Source organism: Acipenser ruthenus, chromosome 1, assembly GCF_902713425.1.
Source record: "Acipenser ruthenus chromosome 1, fAciRut3.2 maternal haplotype, whole genome shotgun sequence".
NCBI classification, from domain to species: Eukaryota; Metazoa; Chordata; class Actinopteri; order Acipenseriformes; family Acipenseridae; genus Acipenser; species Acipenser ruthenus.
Window position 1 is genome coordinate 5,173,904 of NC_081189.1, and position 24,475 is coordinate 5,198,378.

At 37.0% G+C, this 24,475-nt stretch overlaps 1 protein-coding gene across 1 annotated transcript; it reads right to left on the bottom strand.

Moving 5' to 3' along the window:
* Positions 1-653: 653 nt before the first annotated feature.
* On the bottom strand, positions 654-24,475 carry LOC117404143 (transmembrane protein 161B-like). The gene is made up of 12 exons (XM_034006903.3): positions 24,260-24,475; positions 21,117-21,220; positions 20,217-20,300; positions 13,965-14,062; positions 13,320-13,476; positions 11,923-12,074; positions 10,491-10,551; positions 10,237-10,377; positions 8,053-8,166; positions 7,495-7,669; positions 6,442-6,538; positions 654-5,919 (listed from the first exon to the last, which is right to left on the bottom strand). The coding sequence occupies exons 1-12, from the start codon at positions 24,260-24,262 to the stop codon at positions 5,654-5,656; spliced, it is 1,452 nt and encodes a 483-aa protein (XP_033862794.1). The 5' UTR covers positions 24,263-24,475; the 3' UTR covers positions 654-5,653.

Genomic DNA, 24,475 nt, shown 5'->3' on the forward strand with positions numbered 1-24,475 from the left:
CTTATTTTCTATATTGTCTCCATCTTACAAGGCCACCTTTTAAAGGGTGGATCACCCTGGCAACCAAAATGTAAACAAAAATCATGTCATGTTTTAGGCCTTCCAAATAATTCTACAACTATATTCCCCAGTTTTGTTTGGACACTTGTTTGCTTGACCTATTTATGCGATTCTTTACACACAAGCTGTTTAAGCCAACAAAATAATTACATAAAACTGAAAACACTTTGCTTGCATACAAAAACAAACTGGCACACAATCTGATGGGGATTTTGTAACATTCATAAATGCTTTCAAATAAACAAATCACACTCGGACACAAAATAAACTGGTCAAAACCCAACAAGTGTAAATGGACACCAAACATTATTTTGAATGCTTTGGTTTCTGTTAGGCAGAGTTACCTAGTAATACAAATATTGTCACTGAAGCTGGAGGGAGGCACTCCTGCATCTAGCAGTTTCAATATGGAAAATACTGCTCAGACCTTAACCCTTTGCTGCCCATTGTCCAGTATATTTGACTGAGAAAATACACATTAAAATAGGTATGTGAACATACCCAGGGCAGTAAAGGTTAAGATGGAAAAGAACAGAAATGTCAGCAAGACCCCTCAGTGTTGCATGTGTGTGACAAAACCAGTAAGCAACAAATTAAATAAAAAAATCACTTTAATTTACTTTAGAATCTGTACATTTACAGGAACTCCAGACAACAACATGGTATAAAATTATTAATTTGCAGATCAGTAGAAATAATCAAACAGTTAAAAGTATTGTTGGTTAGCGTATTTACTTGGAACTGGAACAAATAAAAACAACAAACACACATTTCTTCTTTGAATCAATTCAGAAGAATACAAGGCATGCTAAAAGAAAAAAGAAAGGAAAAAGAAAACCCATATACAGATTTGCTTTGTTTGTTTTTGCTTCTTTACCAATACATCTTATTCCTTTTCTACTGACTTCCACTGCTCAGAAGTTTAATTTAAAAATTTTAAAGAGCACAAAACAAAAACAATTAGATTTAAAAAGGTGGTGATCTTTGGTATTATTAATATGTGGAAATGCTTCACCTCTTAACCCAATATTAATTGTTTCAGTAAATCATGCGAAATGATGTACCATATATACAAAAAAAAAAAAAAAAAAAAAAAAAAATACCCCCACACACACCACCACCCACAGAATTTCAACAATGCTAGACAGTTAAAAATCAACATAAGGCCATAAGCCTAAGTAGTGCAATACTTAACAAAAAAAGGGACTACCACCCTTTTGGAACAAGGTCACAATCGTTTTTTATTTTTATTACAATTATTTTTTTCTATCTACCTCTTTGTTTGGAGAATCCTAAGTGTCTGCAGCTAACAGCCTTCATTGAAAGGTAACATTGGCACATGATTTGAATGGAATGAGGAAGAAATTCCATAAGAATCTCAAGCTCCAGCACAAAGCAAGTAACTGCAGTTTTAGAGAACAATGAGAACTCAATAGAACAACAACAACAGAACCCAGAACCACACACCATAAAACAGGAAGGAAATGTTTAACAAATAAAATGCTACTTACTCTATAATCAAATCATTTAACAGAAGGCTTGGGTCTTCAGGTGTGAAAATCTACTATCCCCTCTGATTAATAATGTGTTAAAAGGGATGGTTTCTCCTAGATTTGCACCATACGCACATAACGTGGGGTCTGGTTCCCATTTCTGTAATTCCTGATTTGACCGAGTGATCTAGTATTAAAACGCACAAGGTGTGTTTAAGGTTCCAGTCCCTTAATAGTTGCAATTATGTGGAGATGGTATGATTTAGTACTCCCTTGTATTTATAAACCTTATATTCCTCCACACACATCTGCAGAATAAAAAATAAATAAACAAACAATAAAAACAAAAAAGGCGCACTGGTAAGAATGGTCAAAATGTTGTGAAACTGGAAATATTTCTATACAGTAGAAACGTGTAGGATGATTTATTAACTGAAAATGTAATCAATTATCTGTAATTGATAGCACAACAGGTTAAGTTCTTAAGATTGGAAAACATTTTTCAAAAAATATTGAATGATCAAAATACACCACACTATGGAGATCCCTTAAATGATATGGGTAGACATACAAATCCACTCATTTTATTAATCCAATGAAGGTTGACCTGCCAGTTAATGCTTTTCTTTTTTGCTTTTTCTCTGTTTAAAACTCCAGACTCATAGCATACTGGGTATTTTAGAATATGCTAGCCCATAAGTCATGCTTACTTGCAGATTTATATGCCAGAGAAGCTCAGTATAAATACTTTTTTTTTTCTTGGTAGCTGAAGGCTTGCTGCTGCAGTAGTATGTAATTTGGAATAGCGCCCCTTCGTTATCATCCAACTAATATTAGACATAAATATATGCATCTATATAAACCTGTCAGGTGTGATGGCAACATATTGAACAGTGGTATACGATTGAGGTTTTATAAGTTAATCTTATTACTTACAGCTGTGCAAAAAAAAAAAAACGACATTACTCCACATGTACACTGCGCTGTGCCCCTAATAGTAAATTCTGTTTTTCAACATTTGTTTTCTTCCTGAATACATTTCCTTTTCTAACAATTGAACATTTTTTTAAATAGATTTAATGAATATGAAAACAACTCCCCGCCCCCCCCCCAAAAAAAAAAAAAATATTATATATATATATATATATATATATATATAGTAAACGTAAACTACAATGCCACTTATAAAAAACTGCTAAAGATGACACTTGGGTGAGTTGAGAGGTGGAGGTTCAATAAAGTAATAATGGTTTCACGGAGCACTTAAATCAACGTGTGCGCCAATATATTCTTGGATGGACGATTTATAGAATACCAACCAGCATAAACCAGGGAAAGAATCAGGCTTGTTAACACAGGGATTTTGATTAAACCTTACTGTTTAAAAACCGCAGGAAATGGTTCATTATTTGTCTATGGGCAGCTGTTTATGGTCGCAACACTTCAAAACTGGGAAAGGTTTCAATAAGATATTAAAATAATTTTCCTCCATCTTTAAAACTAACCCTACTCCTGCACCCAGTTAGCTTAAGACAACCCACTTAAAATCCTATAATGCAGAGGTTCCCTGGACTGTGGTTTGAGAACCACTTCACTCGTGCATGGCCCCTTCACTGGCAACATTTTGCACTCTACCCATGGGCATACTATGCATTTATCATAGTTTACCATGTTTTACCACACCTCTGTACTTCACAATGCTTACCTATGCGTTATGATAATACTTTTATAAGGGATATCAAATGTGGCACACCACTTGCCACATGTTGTGCTTTTCTCCTTGATGCTCAAAAAACAATCGTACTCAGAGTTCGTTCATGAATCAGCAGATTTGCCATGTTGCTTTTAAATTCTAGATGTGGATAGATGAAATAATATGCAATTAGCCACGATTAATACTTCATAACATGAATACTAAAATATTTCAAACAAGTGGCGGGTTTGTCACAGTAAATAAACGTCAGGTGCTTTGATTGTTCAATCTAAATCACAGGTTTATTCCTTTTCCTAAACCAAGGAAATGATTTAACAAACTAACTAACATTAAATTACACTCAAATATTAGAATTAAAGTATAAAAACAGGGATAAATACATTGTACTACTTTATTCTGTGCTGTAAAAAACATCCCAGCGAGTGAACAAATAATATGCGACATTAAAACAATGCTTACAAAATGTTTACATAATTACTGTTGTTGCTAAGTCTACAAAGACCTGTGTAGAACAGCTTAGATTAAAAAACAGCTCATGTTTAAATTCAGATCTGATTTAGGCAATCAGTTAAAAACAAGTTTCGCAAATAAGGACCCCCTCAGTAGCAACCTCCAAACTTGAGGCGCAATTTCCGTCTTTGTTCTTTTAAGACATGACAGTGTTTGTGCAGCAAGAGTGGTGCATTTCTTTAAGTGCTGCATTGCACAGTTTGGAATGTTCTTGTGGATATGGTGATTGATTACAGTATAGATTTATACTGGGGTTTTTTTTGTTTGTTTTTTTAAGAATGCCAAATAATCCTTTATGTAAACCTTGAAACAAGTGGTGTGAAGTGAACAGTTTAGCTGTACAGTGATGTAAAGGACATGTGTGTGTACGGTATTGTACAGTATGTAAAAAAAAAAGTAATAATTGTATACATGCCAGCCAGGTTTATTGCTAAATTCAAGGCTCTTTTAGATAATACCAGCGCAAAAAACACATGTACTAGAGTATGTATGTATTTTGTTACAAGCTAGTAAAAAGCAACTCATTAGAGAACTTGAATACTTATTGAAATGATGTAGAAAGGAAGGCTCTAAGCTTCTACATAGAAAGTTGTGTACATTCTGAAACCTTTTCCTTATAAAAAATGCTGCATCATCAATAAAAAGGTTCCCTCTCAGGAAGAACAAAAACAAATACACCTGCGTGTTATTGTATTACAGAAACAAGTCAACAGTAACCTTCAATGGCAGTTCTCAAACATTTTGTCAAAACTCCATCATAAATTGCTCATGCTCCCCAACACAAGAAGCTTAAAAGTAAAGGACTGGATGTGCTATTTAATGACCTGGGCTTATTCTGGGACTACCACAGCCACTTTTCAGTAAAGGGAATCTAATGCCAGGAAAGAAAAAAACACAACCAAAACCCTTATGGTCACCCTCATTCTAAAAGTGCAGGATTTGTTATGAAGCAAAGGAAAAGACTGGACCGTATGCAAGGACCGTCTCTTAAGGATTCAATGGTTTACTTCAGTGATGAAACGCATTGGCTCTACTCCATACATTTTAAAATGTGACACTGCAGCTCCAGACAGATTTGGAGCTTCTCATAACAACGCACCCTTCAGTTTATGGCCATTAACACAGTCAAAATGCCCTTTATTGTATTACTTTAACACTGCTTCAACTGGCAGCACTCATGCTTGCATACATCAATGTGAAAAAGTCTCACCTTCAGTCACACACGCTCCAGGCATCACGGCTTCTTGCTGTACTGTAATATACAGTAGCATTAAACCGTTTATGAATCCCCACATAGCTGTGAAAAGTATAATCTTCTTTCCAACAGAAACATACATCTGACTTTTGTTAAATATGGCTCAGTTTCTACTGAATAAATTAAATAATAATAATACATTAAAAAATCAAGATGTAACATTAAAAACTTTGTTCACATTCCATCAATATATACCTGTTTAAGTTCTGTAGATCCTGTATAAACTGTATCTAAAGCGGCCCTAACAGGTGTCACGTGATCAAAACATGGTATTCTTTTTTGTATTTATTTTTTTGAAGCCGGCAATCGATGTCGAAACAAAAAGGCCCAACATCAGAGACATGTTGTTCACTTGCTTGACGGTCTCCATTAGAAATCAGCATTCAGTTACCTTCACCTCAATATCATTTTTTTCTTTAGGTTTTGTTTTTTCCGCATCCTGAAAATCTTATAGGAAGCACTGAAAAAGGTACTCTACCGATATGCTATGACCACAGGTATTATTATTTTTTGTTTCTTTTTTTAATTTTTTTTGTTTTTAAAAGATCTCCTCCGTCTCCACCTCATCTGCTACCTGGGACCTTTCACTTCCTGCTTTTGAAGTTTCCCGGAATCTCGTTCTTATGCAGCAGTTAGGTACTGATGGTAAAAAAGCCCGAAAAGACTGGTAGAAAACAAGCAGGCAGCGATCCACCAGGTGAGGAAGGAGAGAAGCCCACGGAAGAGCAGTGGAGTGAAAACGTTCCTAAGGCTGCCTAGCGCCATTGTTATTTGTGCCACAGAGACCTTTGTGTTTTCAGGAGCTGCGAGTGGCAGAGAGGCAGCAGGCATCTGATCAGGGTGTATCAGCCCCTCAGGCTCAGAGTAAACACCCCAGGAGTGATCACCTATGAAAACAAGAAAAGAATATGATAAATAAAATATTAAAGAACAAATTATATTTAAAGCTCCTTTGGTTATATCCAACTTACCCCCCCCCCCCCATTCGTTACATAGGTTTCAAATGTACAGCTTTAAAAGAAATATATTTACACATACATTTCCATTTAAAAAACATATCTGGTACTACAGTATATTATATGCCTGCTATGTGTTTGTTTCAAAACTGAATGGAATTGGTAGCTCAAGTACAATTGGTTCATCCATCCAGGGAACCTTGCTGTGTAGTCAGTGCTTTCCTGGGTATAATAAAGATGACAGTGCTTTTTAATGCACTGTGCTCATATCAGGCTACAAAACTGGTAACAGACCATATAGACAGTTGACTCAAAAATGTGGCATGTGGTATATTTTAATGGCTTTGTAACTTATTAATGTAATTTTTCTCTTTCACAAAGAAAATGGTGCAAATTGCTTTGTGGTGTAAAGACCTTGCTGTGTCAGATCTTTACAAAGTGAAACCCACTTACCTAGCGTTTTTAGCAGCAGTGTTGTGTGAAGCAACATCACCAGAGGTGCCATATACTGAAGGGCTATCACACACAGATAATAAAACACACGAGCAACCTACGGACAACAAACGCACCATCAGACACAACGCAAACACCAGTGGAACTGGCAATGGCAGTTAAGAGTAGGCAACACATGCAATCTAAAATGAAAAAAAAAAAAAAACACAAACTAAACAAATCTGACACTGCTTTAAGCATAGATATACCCCTGTCTACCATAATCTTGCAAATGTAAGTTTAGATGCTGAATTTACACATTCTGTGATAAAAAAAAAAAAAAAAAAAACACTTAGGTAAGCCTAAAAATCCACTAAAATAAAAAAGGCACCAAAATAAAAATCCAGGGCTCTATAAAGAGTAACTTTTTAGGATTTAATGGAAAGAGATCTCTTTTTGAATTCCATGCTCTTATTTTACTGTACCTCCAGTTTATTAGGAAAGTGCTTGTGCATGCTGAGCATTCAGTGTTAAATTTATGAGCTGCAACTAACAGCTCAGATGATGTGAATACATTTTTTTAATCAGTGGGTTTTGATCTCTGATAAGGGTTTGCTTATACGCAAATCTAAATTACTACTGTGTAGGCTATACAGCCATCTATACATAAAATATAGTATAAATTCAGCTATTTGTATTAATTGAATGAAAAGAATATCCCTATGAGCATTAATCTCAGACTACCTTACCTAAGGTAACATTAAGTAAATTAGTGTTTATCGGAGTCTATGAAACCACACTTGAATTGTCACTGTGGCCAGACTTGACAAAATATTTCCATAAATCTTACCTGTTATCCATTTGCAAACTCAGATTTTCATTTAACAACACTGTGTACTACACAAGGTTAAACACATTTATCAGGAAACAACTACTGTTTCACTTCCTAGCTCAATTCACCTTAGCAGTGTCCTCGGGTTCAAAGCATGTCAATGACCACAGGCAAACAAGTCAACGCGCTACCCCACCAACCATACAAGATTTCCTTTCAGCTTTGGTTGTCAAAGTCCCTACCATTTTCTGCAGGTCGACTGTGCTGATTCTCCCAGCCTCCTTCTTCATTTGGTCCACGCACTTCTGGGCCAGGTTCAGGTATGCCTGGAGGTGGCGGCGCATTAAGCCCAGCCTCAGCAAGCACAGCAGGATAATGACCCACAAGCGCAGGGTGTCGAAGGTGGCCTCTGTCATTCTGTGGATCGGTTCACAGGTCAGTGCTGTACTTTTTAGCTACAATGCAAGAAACCAGCTTCAAATTCACTTCTTTTATTTATTTTTTTACTGCCCCTTTAGCTTTTAGGATGCCTTTCATGTCTACGGCTGCCTGCCTCTACTAAAGCATATCAATATAAAATACGTATTGAAGTAATTGCAAAAGAACCACTCAGAATGCTTGCAAACCTCAAAGTAAGAACGTCATTTGAATCAACTTACACTTTAGCAATTCATTAAAAACGGCAACTTTGGAAATACAGTCAAAATGCCTTAGTCCGATTTCAGGGTTTCTGATGCTACACCATCTGAAATTCTGAAACAGTGCAGAAATAAACAGACACTCAGTTTTGGCAAACTTACAATGGCACGCTTTCTTTACCCAGCGTTGGGTTCATTATGTAGTCCTTGGTTATAGGCTTCACCCACAGCAGTACCATAATTAAAGGAGCCAAAAAGTTGATATGTAGTAAAGTCCTTAAATAGAAAAAAAAGACTAAATTAGTTTCTTTCCAATACTCTGATGTTCAGTCATTTACCAGATTTGAAATAACTATTTAAGGGTGTGGAAAACCAAGGCTTTGACAACATTTTCATCTCTCTCATTAGCAAAATAACTTTCTTGTAAATCCCTATCCAACATTTTCTGCATGAACACTTTTTTGTGCATATTTTGGCAGGTAATTGGTGATAAAGTCAACTTTGCATATGTTTGCCATTTTTGCTCAGTCCCACTGAAGTGATATTTAAAGGGGTTTGACCTCATAGTATATGCATTTTTACAGTATATATTTCTGACAGGGCGAAACGTGTGCTTTGTGGCTGCCTTTGCACAACCTCATGATAACCAGTTGTTTTGTTTAATTATTTAATTGAGAAAGCGTGGATTGTGGACAGGTGGTGATCGATTGAAGTCAATTTCCCCTGGCCACACCCTACAAAAGAGAACAAAGGGAATGTTTGTTTGGAGATGGTTCTGTGACATTGTGGTGCCCAGCCAGAACAGAGGAAGTAAAAAGTAAGAGAAACAGCACCAGAACAGCTGTAGCTTTGGGGTTATTCTGTGTGTTACAGGGTTTTGTGCAACCCTTGGATTTGCTTCTGTGTTTCGTTTGTTTGGTTGGTTATTATTAAGTGTGCCAAGGTGCTTTAAACTTGCATTTCTGAGTCGGGGTTTGCTATCTGCTGCTGACCAGCCTTGACCGCCTGCCACTACACCACCATATTCCAGAGTGTAAGGATTGCGGGAAGTAATCCAGCTAGTGACACCAGGGCATGTAAGCCACAAACCACAAGGTGAACAGGTTAGTGAGGCCAGCCAGGACAAAGTGGATAATCTCTTGCAATATGCCGATTCCAGAGTCATGTCTTAAATACCCACTGATGGGGAGGAGTGAAATAGAAACCAGTTCTGTCTAAAAATAATCCACTGTTCTGTACAGTCGGATATATCACCAGACCTTATTCTGGACTGTTGTAAATTTCTTTAACAGCTGCTAGATCAGTTTCATGAGCATTAAACTTTTAAAATCAATGATACATTTTTCTAAGGTTGGGAGGAAACACAATGCACTAATGTATTCATCCGTTATATTGAAACTGAAATATTCTTGTTCATTTGCATCTTTCAATTTCAATACAGTCAACACAAGTTATTATAATGACCAATTCAATGTTAAATGACAGTAGTACTCGCAAACCACAGACTTTTTCACTGGTCACAGTACTAAACACAAATTCTAATGTTTGTTTCATGCAAAAGTACTTTAAACTTGATCTACACCAGTAATAGAACGTGCTTAAAAGTACTGTCAGGGTGCAGCAGTTTAAAAAAAAAAAAATAAAAAAAAATAAGGGTCCCCTTATTTTTGTTCCATGTCCAACTTCCTCATGCAAGTGCTATACCACAACACTGCTGGTAGGGTCTAATGTGCACCGTGAAATCAACTACTTTGAGTCACTAATTAGATGAACATTAAAGTTCTAAATAAATTTGTACTTAACTATAAATGTACTTTATTGGAATCCACTTTGAAGTTTTAATTTAATCATTTTATTTTTCCTTTAAATGTTACGACCATTACTACAGTGTGTCTTCTTGCTCCACCTCAGTCCCTTTTCTTGCCCATTGCTAATGCTGAGACACTAGAAACGTGGTACCAGTGCTAATGACAAATTTGGATAAAATAGCTTTGATAAATCTAGACCGATATGTCCGTTAACAGCGTTTTAGGTATGTCATGGATAGTTCAAACTCTTAGTTTCTCCAAGCCATGTGTATTTAACTGTTGTTTTTTTTTTTAAATTGAGGCATCTTAATTTTGTTAAAACGTTTCAACGGGTAAATTAATCAAGATGCATTTGAGGCCAAATAAATAAAAATAACATCTTTACACAGGATTTAAAACTTGTATCCTTTTGTATTTGTGAAATGTGAGTCATTCTGCTACACAACCCAGATAGCACATTGTCAGCATGAAGCAAAACCTGCCTGTTTGCCGTACTGAAGTTAGGCAAACCGAACGGTTGAATTACTGCACCACTTACTGTGTTACTTTTTCTGTTGCCAGATTCAGTGCATCCAGGTGCATCTGAGCTAAACGCAAGCCAGGAAATGTTAAGAAAGCACCAATCAGAGAGCACAGCAAAGCCAGGAAGAGTTTGAACGTTAGCTTGGATATAGGGCCCCTACAAAAAAAAAAATGAATAAAAAGGGTATTAAATGGATTGGTTCTGTAACACACTACACTAGTTCTGAAATCATTTAAAAAATAATAATGACATTGCAGAAATAAACTTACTGGGAATCCAGGCCTTGCTTTTCAAGAAACTGCACAGCACTTTCAGAAAAATTAGCAAACCCTTAACAGCACAAAAGAAGAAAAAAAAGAAGTTACACTGGATTGACCAGCTATGCTAGGATTTCTCCTCTGTCTTAGTACTCTGTAAAAGGAACGGAGCATCAGAAATATTATTCACAAACCAAATCCTTGTGTATTTGTGAACTGCTCAATTTGCTGATGTGTTTCTGTGTTTTATGCAGTTTTGTGAATGTTTCTAATTCTATACCAGGCAAAGTGCTTTGAAATGTCTTGACATGAAAAGCAACATATTAATTGCTGCCGTTATTAAAAGGAACTCATCCTAGGGGTTTAGACCTACATTGGGCACTCTGATTGCTTTGTACCGATTTGGACTTCATTGTAATCATCCTATCCTTCGGGTTATTTTTCTACACCAAAATGGATACCAGAGATTATTTAGCTTTTTATAGAAATCATACATTTTCAAATAATACCTGTATTTTGTGAATATTAGACAGGCCTAATCCTGGTACTAAATACAAGGTATAACCGTGTGTGCTGCAGTGACACACAGGTATACATATTTAAAACTATACTGCAGACTGTACAAGTTTATTATCGCAATACAAAAAACTGCATTGAGTTTCAAACACATTATCTGTATATCCATGTAGTTAAAAGCCAAGTAATATGGTTGAAATGATGCTTACAACTAGAATCAAATATGCGTGCAATTTTTTGTTCCTATGTTTTTCCATTTCACCCCCAGTATCGGCATTTGGTTTTACACCAGCCTGAGCTTATTCGCCTGCTTTAAACAGATACAAGTCCACCAAGACCATAACGCAATGCATTATGTTATACTTTAACCACAAACGTCAAAAGAAAATGATATTGGTGATTCCAAGTCAAAAGACCTCAACAGATCAGCAGCCTTTTAGCAACAAGTAATTAGGTCCTTGCTTGTGTCACCAGGGCTTTTGCAAACCATCAGCCCTTCATAACATTTAACTAGAGAAGTTCAACCTCCCTCCTGAGAAATGCACAAATGTCTCAGATGCCCCCTGTAGAGACAGGAGGGGGTCGGCTCAGAGACAAGGGCAGCTGTTATTTTCAAAGAGGCTGGTGAAGTCCCTTTATGTAGGTGACTCTGTGTATCCTTAACTCCTGCCAGAGATCAGGTGTTTTCTCCACGTCAGATAGCCCTTCCAAACAGCCTCAACACCTGGCAGAATTAACCCCCAGCACAGCACAGCACAATTCAAGAACTTTGTTCCCATCAGTCTTGGCTTATTATAAAGGTCTGATTATCTTGAAGTGCCGAGATTATGGCACAGCAGCTTTACTAAAACAAGATTGATTGGTTCTGCATCCACAAATTAAAAAAACTTTACCGAACTCACAGTTGTGGACACATACAGAATCATACCTGTTTCCAATCCAAACTCTAAGTAGTTCTCTGTTATGATTAGGATGGCCATGGCTTTTACAAAGAAGAAAAATGCAAATGTGATGCAGAGGGATCGCTCTCCTCCTTCCTCCCCTTTAAAGTAGTGAGCTGTCAATGAGAAGAGGACCTTCCTGGGAAATAAATATGTTAAGGAAATAATTCGAGGGAAAATACAAATACTTGGAACAGCCTGGAATTTACCCCCTGAATACTTAACATTCAGAATGGATATTCAACAGTACCTGTATGTATACATGGCAACATGCAACACTTCTGCATGCAGAGTGTACTATTATATAAGTTAACTGAAAGAACTAACTGAAGAACAGATCTCTACAATACACATCACCATTTCTGACACAAGAGATGTTCCCAACCGCTTTAAGTTGTGCAGGAAGACCGATGCAGCTGTATAAGAATCTATAAAAGTGTTTAATGCACAAAGGAACATCCCTCGGCATTACCATTTCAAATGAAGGAAAGCAGGCTCATTACAAGTCTCTTTACCACTACACTGTCTCAACAAGAACACTGATAGTGGGAGAGAAACCTACCTTTGAAAGAGGCACCAATGAAACGCATTTAATATCGGTAATCTCTACTTCAACTGTCACAAGGTTGTTTAGTTTATACGAAGGCAGAACACGATCCTAAAATACCTTTGAAAAGTAGGGTTTTAGGCTTATCTGACAAGTATAAATGGAGGAGACAAGCTACATGTATCCGAAGCTCAGAGAAAATTCTCTCAAAGAGGTCAATATTAAACTGAAATTGAGAAGGCTGTCCGTGCTACATGCAGCTGAAGCTTCAACACCTAAGCTTGTCAGTTAAAATCAGTTGGGTGTGCCAGGAAACAAAAAAAAACAAAAAAAAAAAACACTTATCTGCAGAGAGAAATTCAGCACCCTTAACATCTTCAATGCAATGAACTTTAAAACAAGGGATATTTAACATTAAATATATTATAACCCACTACAGTATAAGCCCTGACCAAACTATCTCTAGCTTGCTATATAAATCTGAAATACAAGCTATATTTAAAGTAGATATTATATTTACAGTAAATAATTATCAAAATATATAAAAGCACCCTATAATTAATTTAGGACTGAATCTACTTCAGTTGTGAAGAGTATGTGAACAGGTGAACTATCTGGTTACAAAACAGCAACTTGTACATGCAGAAAAAAAGCATTAATGTATGATTATATTAGAAATAATAAAATGAGAAAGGAGGGACTTCCATTACTCTATAGTCCTGGGGCTATATGCACCCCACCCCTCTCTTCAGACTTCATACAGCCCTCACTTATAATACTATATCCTGTCATTATAAGATACACCTTTGAACGCGTACTGGATCTCTTAAAGGATACATTACAAAGGCCAGGACCAGCAGACACCATACTACACTGATGTTCATTTCATTAGAGGGACCCACCAGGCTGTAGTAGAATTCAGTAATGAGGTACACGACCGTAGCTGCAACTGTGAAATCCACCAACCACTGGTACTCAGGAAAGTAGTGCAGAGCTGAAAGAAACAAGCTTCATTGCATATCTGATCTTAATGATATCAGCGAATCTTACAGGAGGTTGTCTGAATGGACACACACATACATATACATATATATATATATATATATATATATATATATATATATATATATATATATATATATATATATATATATCAATTTTATTATTTAGCAGCAGTCAACAAGTTCTCAGACTAACAGAAAAGCGCTCCATCTTTACATAATGCTTTTAGAAAGAATCAGACTTGTTTCTCCAATAGATTAACCTTATCATAGCCGCCTTCTCCCCCCAAAACAGCAACCATGAAGTAAATTGAGCTTCATATCTCATTTTGAATCTTATGTAACTTCATATAGGCTAATAAACTTAAATGAAAAACATCATGTGAAACAGCTCAGCACAGCTCTCCCTGCTACTGCTAATGCAGAAAGCGTCGCTCTACTTTTAGAAGCCATATACAAAATAATCCATTGTTCCTCCTACCCAGTGTGTCCACTTCAGTAATGGACTTGGTTTCCAGCTGCAGATCTATATCTTTCGGGACGGTCAGCGGTTTGTTTTCTATGTGTCCATTGTACTTCCTGAAAGGAAACCAAATATTTTAAATAACTACAATATTACATTTACTTTAATTCCCCCCCCATTGTGGGAGAGAACAGTACAGTACTGTAGTATGGCTTTCTTGTAAAATGCCAAAAGACAGAGAAAAATAGGAGGGGAGAGAGAAAGAAAAAAATCACTATACAATTAGACATGATTTAATAATGATTATTACACTTTCACAATACCCATTTGTTAAGCTCATGAGTCACTTAAAGATACTTTTCATGAATAAAATAGAAGTTTGATATTGACTGGCACTATCCAATGTATTGTTATTTTTCATGACAAATTTAAGAGGCCAAAAAGAGGTAAAGCACAGACGGGCTGCTGGTAGTGTTTTCACTTTCAGTTTGACACTGAAACCCTACGATGGTGTTGTGAGGGTCCCAGTACTGAGCGACTTACAGAGGGAATTATCTGAAGAAGGAGCCCTGCTAGCCAGCACATGGAGGGAACAAACACAGCTCAGACCAACCAACTTGAGAGAGGGCAAGATTAAAGGCTTGAAACTCCCAAGGACAGCTGGCACTCGGCTGTACGCACTGCAGGCTTAGCGTTGATCTGGCGTGCTCCACAACTCCTCCTGACTATGGGCTTTTCTTTGAAGTCTCCTGCCACTCTGGATGCACTCAACGTTTAGCATCAAGGTTTAGTCACTGTACTCACCACCAAAAAAAGATGGGGGATCTAGGGGAGACACCTTTGAGACGTGCCCATATTTACAGCTTTTGCAAATCTGAGATCAACAAAAACAAAAGTTGCTTAACCCTTCTAAAGAGTTAAGAACGGATGTGCAAAGTTATACTGTACCATAACAGCAAATCCCTTGACACAGGGGTTGTACCGACAGACTGGAGAATTGCAAACTTAATACTGATCCACAAAAGTAGTGTGTGTTTGTCCACGAAGTAACAATTCCATTGCTTGTTCGGTCTTCGTTTTCTTTTTAACAGGCAAGTCCTCTGTACTGCACTCACTTGTACAGGCACGATTTCCGTCATTTTCGAGGTTGTCCTCCAACCAGCCTCACTAGTTTGGAAGACAGTGCTTCAGACACACAATCTAGATGGCGAAATCGTGGGGTCAAGAAATGACACAAAAAGCAGTGGCATAACCTCATTACTTGGGTCATTCAGCTGACGTAAACAAAATCGCCGAGACAAATTACACACTAGCTTATCTCTCAAACTCTGTTTAACTGGAATTAGCAAATCAGTTGAATTTGAAGACTGTGTCTCCTCTTAAGTCAGTCTGTGTTTTATCCCTGTTGCAAGTGAGTACAAAGAACTAGCCGTATTATTATTATTATTTATTTCTTAGCAGACGCCCTTATCCAGGGCGACTTACAATCATAAGCAAATACATTTCAAGTGTTACAATACAAGTAATACAATGAGAGCAAGAAATACAATAACTTTTGTTCAAGTGTGACAAACCACAATTCAATAATACAGCAGATAAGTGATAGTTACATCAGGATATGATTAAATAGTGATAGTTAAATCAGGATGTGATTAAATACAAAGTACTACAGGTTAAACACTTGGCAGATTACAGTGTTCTGAATTACAGGATTAAATGCAGTAAAATAGGGGGCAGATAAGAGCAAAATAAAGCACATTTACATGAAGGGTGATAGTGTCCCAGGATACAAACAGAGGAGTTCTACAGGTGCTGTTTGAAGAGGTGAGTCTTAAGGAGGCGCCGGAATGTGGTCAGGGACTGGGCAGTCCTGACATCTGTAGGAAGGTCATTCCACCACTGCGGAGCAAGGGTGGAGAAGGAGCGGGCTCTGGAGGCAGGGGAGCGTAGCGGAGGTAGAGCCAGTCTTCTAGTGCAGGCGGAGCGGAGAGGTCGAGTGGGGTTTTTCTCTGCACTCAAAAGTACTGTAGCCAGTTCGAATGGCTGTAGTAGAGGTAGTATCTCAGCCATTAACTTCCACTGCTCAGTCGTGAGATATAAAGTAGCTGCAGAAAGCAAAGACATTGCTCTGCACACGTTGGCCGCGTTGTCATGAACACAAGCTATTACTTTTGTAGCCACTTCAAACTCTGCGTTTATCTGAGTGATCGCTTCTGCTAAATTCATAGCTGTGTGTCTCGTGTAATTTTAGTGTCGCTAATACTTTTGACTAGAGTTCCCAGTTTTGCTTAATGTAATGGCAGGTGACTGTTAAAAACGCTTCTTGTGTCATGCTTGTCTATACATCGGTAGTGATGTACATTGAATTTCCTTTGCACGTTGGTGACCCAGAGTAATGAATTTGGAGATTGTCTTTCGACAGGGTATTTCATAGCCCAGAGCAAGATTCGCAATCAGATTTTTAAATGCAGCTCCCTCTACTATACTAACAGGTCTGATATCTTGTGTGACAACATCCACTATCAGGCCTGTTATTTCTTTTGCTCTGATGCTTTTTGGATCAACTTTCTTTCCAAAATAAGCTGTCACTGAAGGTGTTCCTTTTGTTTTTTTACTTGTGTTCCCGCCGTCGTATTTTGTCAGGTGCTGTCTGACTAATTGATCCTGCAGGTTGGTGGTATTGCCACAGAAGATCATTAAAACTCCACAAACAGCGTATTTTATCTTTCCATTTTGTTTTGTAAAAATAAAAGCTTCCAAAACGTCTGACGGCATTATTTAAAATTAAATTAAATGGACAATTTAACTAGCAAAATCTGATCCTGAAATGCAGCCTACCTCTAGTCTCTTCTCTAGGTTTTTTTTTTGTCACGCTTACTCTGAAAACATACGTGCTGCATAGTGGGTGGGGAGGGTTTTTTTTATTATTATAATTTTTTAAAGGAACCAAAGGAAAGGCAAGGAATAAGAACGTAGATTTAAATTTTGCCGGTCTTAATAAAAAACGGTCCTATTAATGAACTGATAGATGTGTTTTTTTTTTGTTCTTTTTTTTCAAACCATCGATGGTTATTCCAACAATTTGATGCATTGTCCCAGCCCTAATGGAAACTATAATAAGATCCAAAATGGAAAATTACCTACATGGTAACAATATCCTGGGAGACAGCCAACATGGTTTTAGGAAAGGGAGATCATGTCTAACTAACCTGCTTCATTTCTGAGGATGCAACATTGACAATGGATAATTGCAAAGCATATGACATGGTTTATTTAGATTTCCAGAAAGATTTAAACAAAGTCCTGCATAAAAGATTAATTCTCAAACTGAATGCTGTAGGGATTGAAAGAAATAAATGCATATGGATTAGGGAGTGGTTAACAGGTAGAAAACAGAAAGTACTGATTAGAGGAGAAACCTCAAAATGGAGCATGGTAACCAGTGGGGTACCGCAGGGATCAGTATTAGGTCCTCTGCTCTTCCTAATATACATTAATGATTTAGATTCTGGTATAGTAAGCAAACTCATTAAATTTGCAGACGACACAAAAATAGGAGGAGTGACAAACACCACTGCAGCAGCAACAGTCATTCAAAATGATCTAGACAACATTCAGAACTGGGCAGACACATGGCAAATGACAGTTAAGAGAAAAGTGTAAGGTACTGCACGCAGGCAATAAAAATGTGCATTACAAATACCATATGGGAGATACTGAAATTGAAGAAGGAATCTATGAAAAAGGCCTAGGAGTTTATGTTGACTCAGAAATGTCTTCATCTAGACAGTGTGACCTTGCTACAAAAAGAATATTGCTGCTCTAGAAAGAGTGCAAAGAAGAGCGTCCAGAATTATTCCAGGTTTAAAAGGCTTGTCATATACAAACAGGCTAAAAGAATTGAATCTATTCAGTCTTGAATAAAGAAGACTACGTGACGATCAGATTCAAGCAATCAAAATTCTAAAAGGTATTGACAATGTCGACCCAAGGGACTTTTTCGACATAAAAAAGAAACAAGGACCAGGGGTCACAAATGGAGATCAGATAAAGGGGCATTCAGAACAGAAAATAGGAGGCACTTTTTTTTTTACACAGAGAATTGTGGCAGGCTGGAACCAAATCACCAGTAATGTTGTTGAAGCCGACACCCTGGGATCCTTCAAGAAGCTGCTTGCTGAGATTCTGGGATCAATAAGTTACTAACAACCAAACAAGCAAGATGGGCCGAATGGCCTCCTCTTGTTTGTAACCTTTCTTCTGTTCAAATCTAAGGCTTTGCATTGTCATCACTAAGCATGACTGCAGACCTCATTAAAGGCTCGTTTCTGGTCATGTCAACAGCGTTTGGCAATGGGGAATGAGCTAGCCATTGTTTTACCAAGTAAAGTGTGCAAAAGGAGAAACCTAAGTAAAAATAATACTATGTCTAAATGATGTCCCGTTTTGAAACATTTAGATGACTAGAGCATTGTACCATATTTAACGAGTCGAGGGACGGAAGAGAAGAATATTTAAATGTTTTGCTCCACTCTACGTAATAAGCGCACCCCTGTCGTGTTGCATTGGTCTGCAACATCTGGGGGCTGTTCTCCTGCAGGTCTCGCAGTGCCAGAGGCTGCATTAATGAGCTTGCGGCACACTTGTATGCGGATATTGATTGATTTCATAGTTATTTCTGGCAGGTTAGTGGATTGAGAGTGTGCCAAAAGAAAAGTGTCAATATTAGATTTGTATCTTCTTTTTAGTATGCTTCTGTACGACCAGCTGTGACACAAACATTTAGGAAATCAAGGCAATACTGATTTTCTATAGGACAATACGACAACTGACTGTCCCCTTACTTCCGTTGGGATTCTAAGTTGCTACAATATATCATACGATAAATCTGATATCATAAAAGCTTTACTTTTTTAAACTTCAGCACAGCTGATCTGTAGGCCTCCTACAGCCTGCCTATCATGTCTGACATACATCACTACTTTAACCCTTTGCGGTCCTATGTCGGACCTGGTCCGACATTGCAATTATTTCTATCAGATCCATTGTCGGACCCTGTCCGACATCATTATAGAAACGCAAAAAACAGGTTTCTAGTCATTTTTTCTCTGGAAAAAGCCGAGAAAACCATTCAATGGCCGAGTGGGAGCGTCAGGAGCCGAGACAAGTCGAGAAAAAAAAAAAAAAAAAAAAAAAAAAAAAAGGCGTATCTCATGAATAGTCATACATGGCCCTGGTATCAGATAACGGGGCAGTCATAAGTAAACAAGCTGGCTGATAGTGCGTCAGCGCACAGAGAACACGGACATTTGCAGAGCTTTTTTGAGATATTATAGTAATAAAATAATGACTTGGATCACATTATTGAGGAGTTTGGTGATAAAACGTGTGATCAGGAGATGATTGATCGGTATGTACGACTATTATTATTATTTATTTCTTACATAGGTGAAAGCTATAGCGAACGAAAGGGTGGGGCAGGGCTGGAGATGCCTAGTGAGTGCTTTGTTGTTATGCAGGACCTTTTAAACCCGTCTGACTGTGAAAAAAATACTTTTAAACAGCGCGTCTAAAATTAACTGCGCGTGTGAAAATAAATTGGACCTGACGTGCCTGACACGCACTTAATAAATGGACTGCAAAGGGTTAACAATTACTGAATATTTTTGAAAAAATATTATTATTATTATTATTATTATTATTATTATTATTATTATTATTATTATTATTATTAATAATAATAATAATAATAATAATAATAATAATAATAATAATAATTGTACCTGATTGTATCCTAACACGATATCCATACTTTTATTTGATATTTATCTACGCTTGTTAGAAAAATTAGCTTTGTCAAAACTGGCTTTATGGTGTTACACTTTGTTTACATGTGTCCTTGTCGTTTTACTTCCAGCTCAGTCAGATTCTACTGTTGACAGCTGCCGACATGAATGAATGAAACATTTTTTACTAGATTTAGAGCGACGAATAGTTATATGAATATCAAACTGCTTTTTTATTCCTAAAAACAGAAATGTATTTCTTTAAATAGGCCAAACTTCAGTAAAAGTTTGGAGATTAGGGATCAATATGTGATAATCAAGCATGTTTTGCTTCAGTCACAGTAACATAGCCACAATGAGATTTAACTTCTTATGCTTCTATTGGTTTAAAAAAACAAACAAACAAAAAAAAAAAACCAGAAGCAGCAGATTTCATCTCAGCAGTGCAGATGACAATGAATCAAACATGAATGTAGCCCCCTACCTGTCTTTCTTGTTTTTTCCCTTTTGTTGTTTCCCAGCAAGACTCCTCAGCTCATCTTCCGTAGGATGCTGATACCACCGCAAACTACAAGAGGCAAGAAACACAAACATCAAGATTTAAACAAAAAAAATCACAACGTTACTCAAACATTTTAACCAATACCAAATTGGGGCTTGATCTCCATGACAATATTGAATATTAGCATAGATCTAACAAACTAATTCCAGTAACCAATATGTACAGTATTACTGTACTAGGATTTCATAGACAAACATATGTTAAACGTGCATATTGTTAAGGGTATTTGTTTTAAAGCTGCATATAAACTGAAATTATCGTTGGGAAACAGGTCAACGCTGCACTTGAGCTGCACATCAAGGAACACAGTCTCTAATTGAAATGCGCTGATTGGTTACCGAGAAGGAGAGCCAAAGAGTGAGGCTTCTGGGAGTCTGAGTTCTTATAAAAACTACCAGAAGTACCTTGCTCCTTATACTGTACTGGTTCATTTATTTAATTTAATTAATAGAAAAGGATTAAGATACAGACAAGACAAAGTAGATATAAACAAAACTATCCATATACTAAATGAAAAATGTTTCAACCTACTTCAATTACTTGGGAATTATGGGCGATTTTTGGTGCCCCTCCTGAATATCCTGTAATATTAAAGCTAGCTTTCTCTCCTAGCTATACCCCCTAAACTGAAGTTCCAACTTTTGCAATTAAGTTTAATAACCATGGGCTTAGCTCCAAGAGCAAACCCAGAGGCTAAAAGTTTAATAATATCAGTTCCATTCAATCATTCACTCTGTAAATTCAAGATTTGTGGTTTCAAGAATAACTGCCTAATGAATAAAAGTTTGCAGAGTTTGATCAGTTTCACACGGTTGACCTTACCTTCCACTGCAGAGCAACCAGCGGGCAAAGGAATAGTGAGGTATGATTTTCTGAATGACACTGGCCATTACCATGGTAACCACCAGCTGCACGCCGATCACACCCTAAAACAAAAACAAAACAAAAAAATCAGTTTGTACTGAAGCCATTTTATTGAGGTCTTACCAAGACAGTGGCATCTGTGATTTTAAATAAAAGCACCACCAAAAATGGTGACATCATTTATTTTTTTTCATAAGAAAAAACAATGGGGATTACTCAACCTATTACTTCAATGCCTTCCTTATGTTAATTAATCATCTGTCTTGGCACCACTATGGGGTTAAGGTATCATCCACTACAAAATTGAGGAAACACCTCCCCAAATTAAAATACTGATTAAATACTGTTCATAATTGTGTTCGTGTTTTCAAAAAAGTATAGATCCAGAAATTTGGCATATAAGTTTCATAATCGGAAGATGGAGACAGTGTCTAAGAATAATGCCATGTTCATACACATTAATCATATATACACACACACACACAGACAGACGTTTGTTTGATAAGCATGGTATGGATTTCTTGCAAGGATTAATAAATCTAAACTTGCAACCAAGCCATTAGGAGGTTAAAGTGCTGCATAGTTTGAGTTTAGAAAGCAATCAGATTCAACTTGGGGAAACCTAAAACTCATTCTGGCAGGCTTATCTAAAAAGAGTGTGGGTCAACAATCATGCTAAACTCTTACTAAACCACTTACTGTGTTACAGTATCGCTGTAACTCAAGAACATTTAGATAACAATTACAGAGATAAGCAAGTTGTTCAGGGCACAATGAATTGACTTTACTACACAGTTGTGGTTATGTTTGAACACTTCCTTCAAAAACCAATGTGAAGGTCATTGGGCTGCTCCACACCAATAGCAAATACTTCTGTTTACAGTAACTTTGCAAAAGCAGGGCTCCAAATTGACGTCAGCCTTATGCCAATTGCCGTGGGTGCAACTAGAGATGCCTGTATTAGGAAGTGGCTCGAAACAATAACATAATTACATGATTTATGTGGTTAAGCCACATCAGCAGGAAAAAAAAAAACCTAAAACTAGCCTTTCAAGCACATGGATTTCTATTGGGCTTAATAATGGCATCTCAGAAAAAAAGTTCAGAAATAAAATAGTAGAAAGCCTTGCACATTCAGCAAAAAAAATGTAAGCCTTTGATCATTTTCTCAGGTCAGTAGTTTAGAAATGTTTACAATACTTACAAGTGGTTTTCTTTCAGGTGTTAAATATATATGTACTGTAACTAACTTGAATATGTTTCAATTGCCGTTATCCCCTTATTTTAATGTCCTTATTTTTACCACAATGCAACTAAACCAAAAACAGTACGAAATACTATTCTGCATTGTATTACGGTGTTTATTACCATTATTTGTCCATCTTATGATAGATAAGTTTGTTTTTTCAGTTCATCCATAAATGCAACACAGCGACTCTGCATTTTCATTACACACAGGAATTAGATTTCTGAGTTTAGTTTATGGTAAACTAAGCAGAATATAAGCTAATACAATTACCAATTAGCTTAGCTTTATATATGAATCCAAAGCAAAATGACACAACATCCTAACTTTGAGGAAATCATGCCTTTAAATCACTACTAAACAGTGTATTTTCCACAACAAAATGTAATTTATTACAGTTTTTTTTTAGTTCTATTGGATCTATAAACAATGTGGTTTTTATATCTTTCTCTAGAAAATGTTCTAACACATTCAGGGTACTGTAATGGATCAGGTTTCTGCACTGATGTGATGTCATCTCCCAGTCGAATGTTACATAAATGATCACATTAAAGCCTGGATCTGATGTAAAACCTTTAACAGGTAAGTGATTTGTGCAATGTCCACCACAAAGTTAAATGGCTGCTATGTACAGTAGGCTTTACTTTACACTATTCCTCCTCTGACAAATCAGTGCTAGGTTAAGCAGGATCCAAGGACACAGCTGCACAATTCCCAAGCACCTCAGATGATGTTTTTTCTACCTGAATGATGTGGCAGGACACTGATTGCATTCTTTGTAAAGAATGCAACGAAATATTGGCAGAAATGGATTTAATACAAGGGATAGCAAAGATAATTGGTATGCAGAAACTGCTTAAAATGCTTAATTATCAGTGTTTTTCATTGTGGTTTATGGTTTGGTATTTATTGGTTGAAGATATTAGGAAGCCATAAGCGGTCAGAAACATTCAGTCCTTTTGATGACAGGTTAAATCAGGTTTCACTGTAGTTACCACAGTATAAAGTCATCTCAAACATGTTCCAGCAAACAAAAAAATTGCCTGGATGAAACAGGAGAACCATCCTTATCCACTGAGATTTAAAGGGCAGCTCAGCCTCAGCAGAAGCCTCACACTTGTACAAATTATTCTTCTGAACATTTTTAGTCCACATTCTTGTATATAAAGAAACAGTCTTTGTATAAAAGTGCATTACCAGTTACCTGCAATGACTGGGTGTAGTTAGGCTACGCTCACACCTGTATAGAAGCTGGTAAGAACACCGCTAATCCATTGCTGTACATGATCAATTGCCTAGATCTGATTTATTAGCTTACCCATTAACCAGATGATTTATCTATCTATCTATCTATCGAGAGATATTATACACACACACACACACACACACACACACACACACACACACACAAACAAAGTATAATCGTTAGTTGCTTCTACACCACGTCAGGTACTGTATGTAGTAGGGTAGGGCAGTGTAGGCAATCTAGGCCAGGTAGAGGTCAACAATGATGGTTATCTAATCTACTGGCACATTCCATGATTCAAAATATTATTATTATTTTATATATTTTTTTATTCTGAGCTCGAAAACCAGTCCGTGAATTATGGGAACACAGAATGTAACATTTAAAATATACGCTACTTTAAGCATTTCAACTACATTCACACATCAGCAGTGACACATGAACGACAGTGTGTAACACTTGTACAGTAATACCACTGGCTGTAACATCTAGTAGATTGTGCAAATCCTTTTCAAGCAACACCTAGACTCTGATGTTCATTAAACGGTTACAAGGTAACGGTACCAAAGCACACAGGTACACTGCCTCATTTGTGTGGGGTATACTCACCATATTTGCAATAAAAGAATCAACTGTATAGCACCGGCAGTCTCTCTAAACAGTCGGAAGTCCAGCGGCTCGGAGCACATAAAGCCTTCCTGATGATAGTCTTATTTATAAATTCTGAGTCTGATTTCATTGACTTCCTCGCTGTATATTACAGTATTACAAGCACACACTGCAATCCCCAGCTGTTTCCACACAGCTCAGCTCTTCATGGTTTTC

Bases quoted from the DNA above. Each gene is read 5' to 3' on its own strand.
- LOC117404143 (XM_034006903.3), bottom strand. The intron at 14,063-20,216 runs GTAGGGGGCTAC...GTTTCCTTTCAG, and splicing joins GGAAAAAACAAGAAAGACAG to GAAGTACAATGGACACATAG. The intron at 10,378-10,490 runs GTAAGTTTATTT...TTTTTTTTGTAG, and splicing joins AAGCAAGGCCTGGATTCCCA to GGGCCCTATATCCAAGCTAA.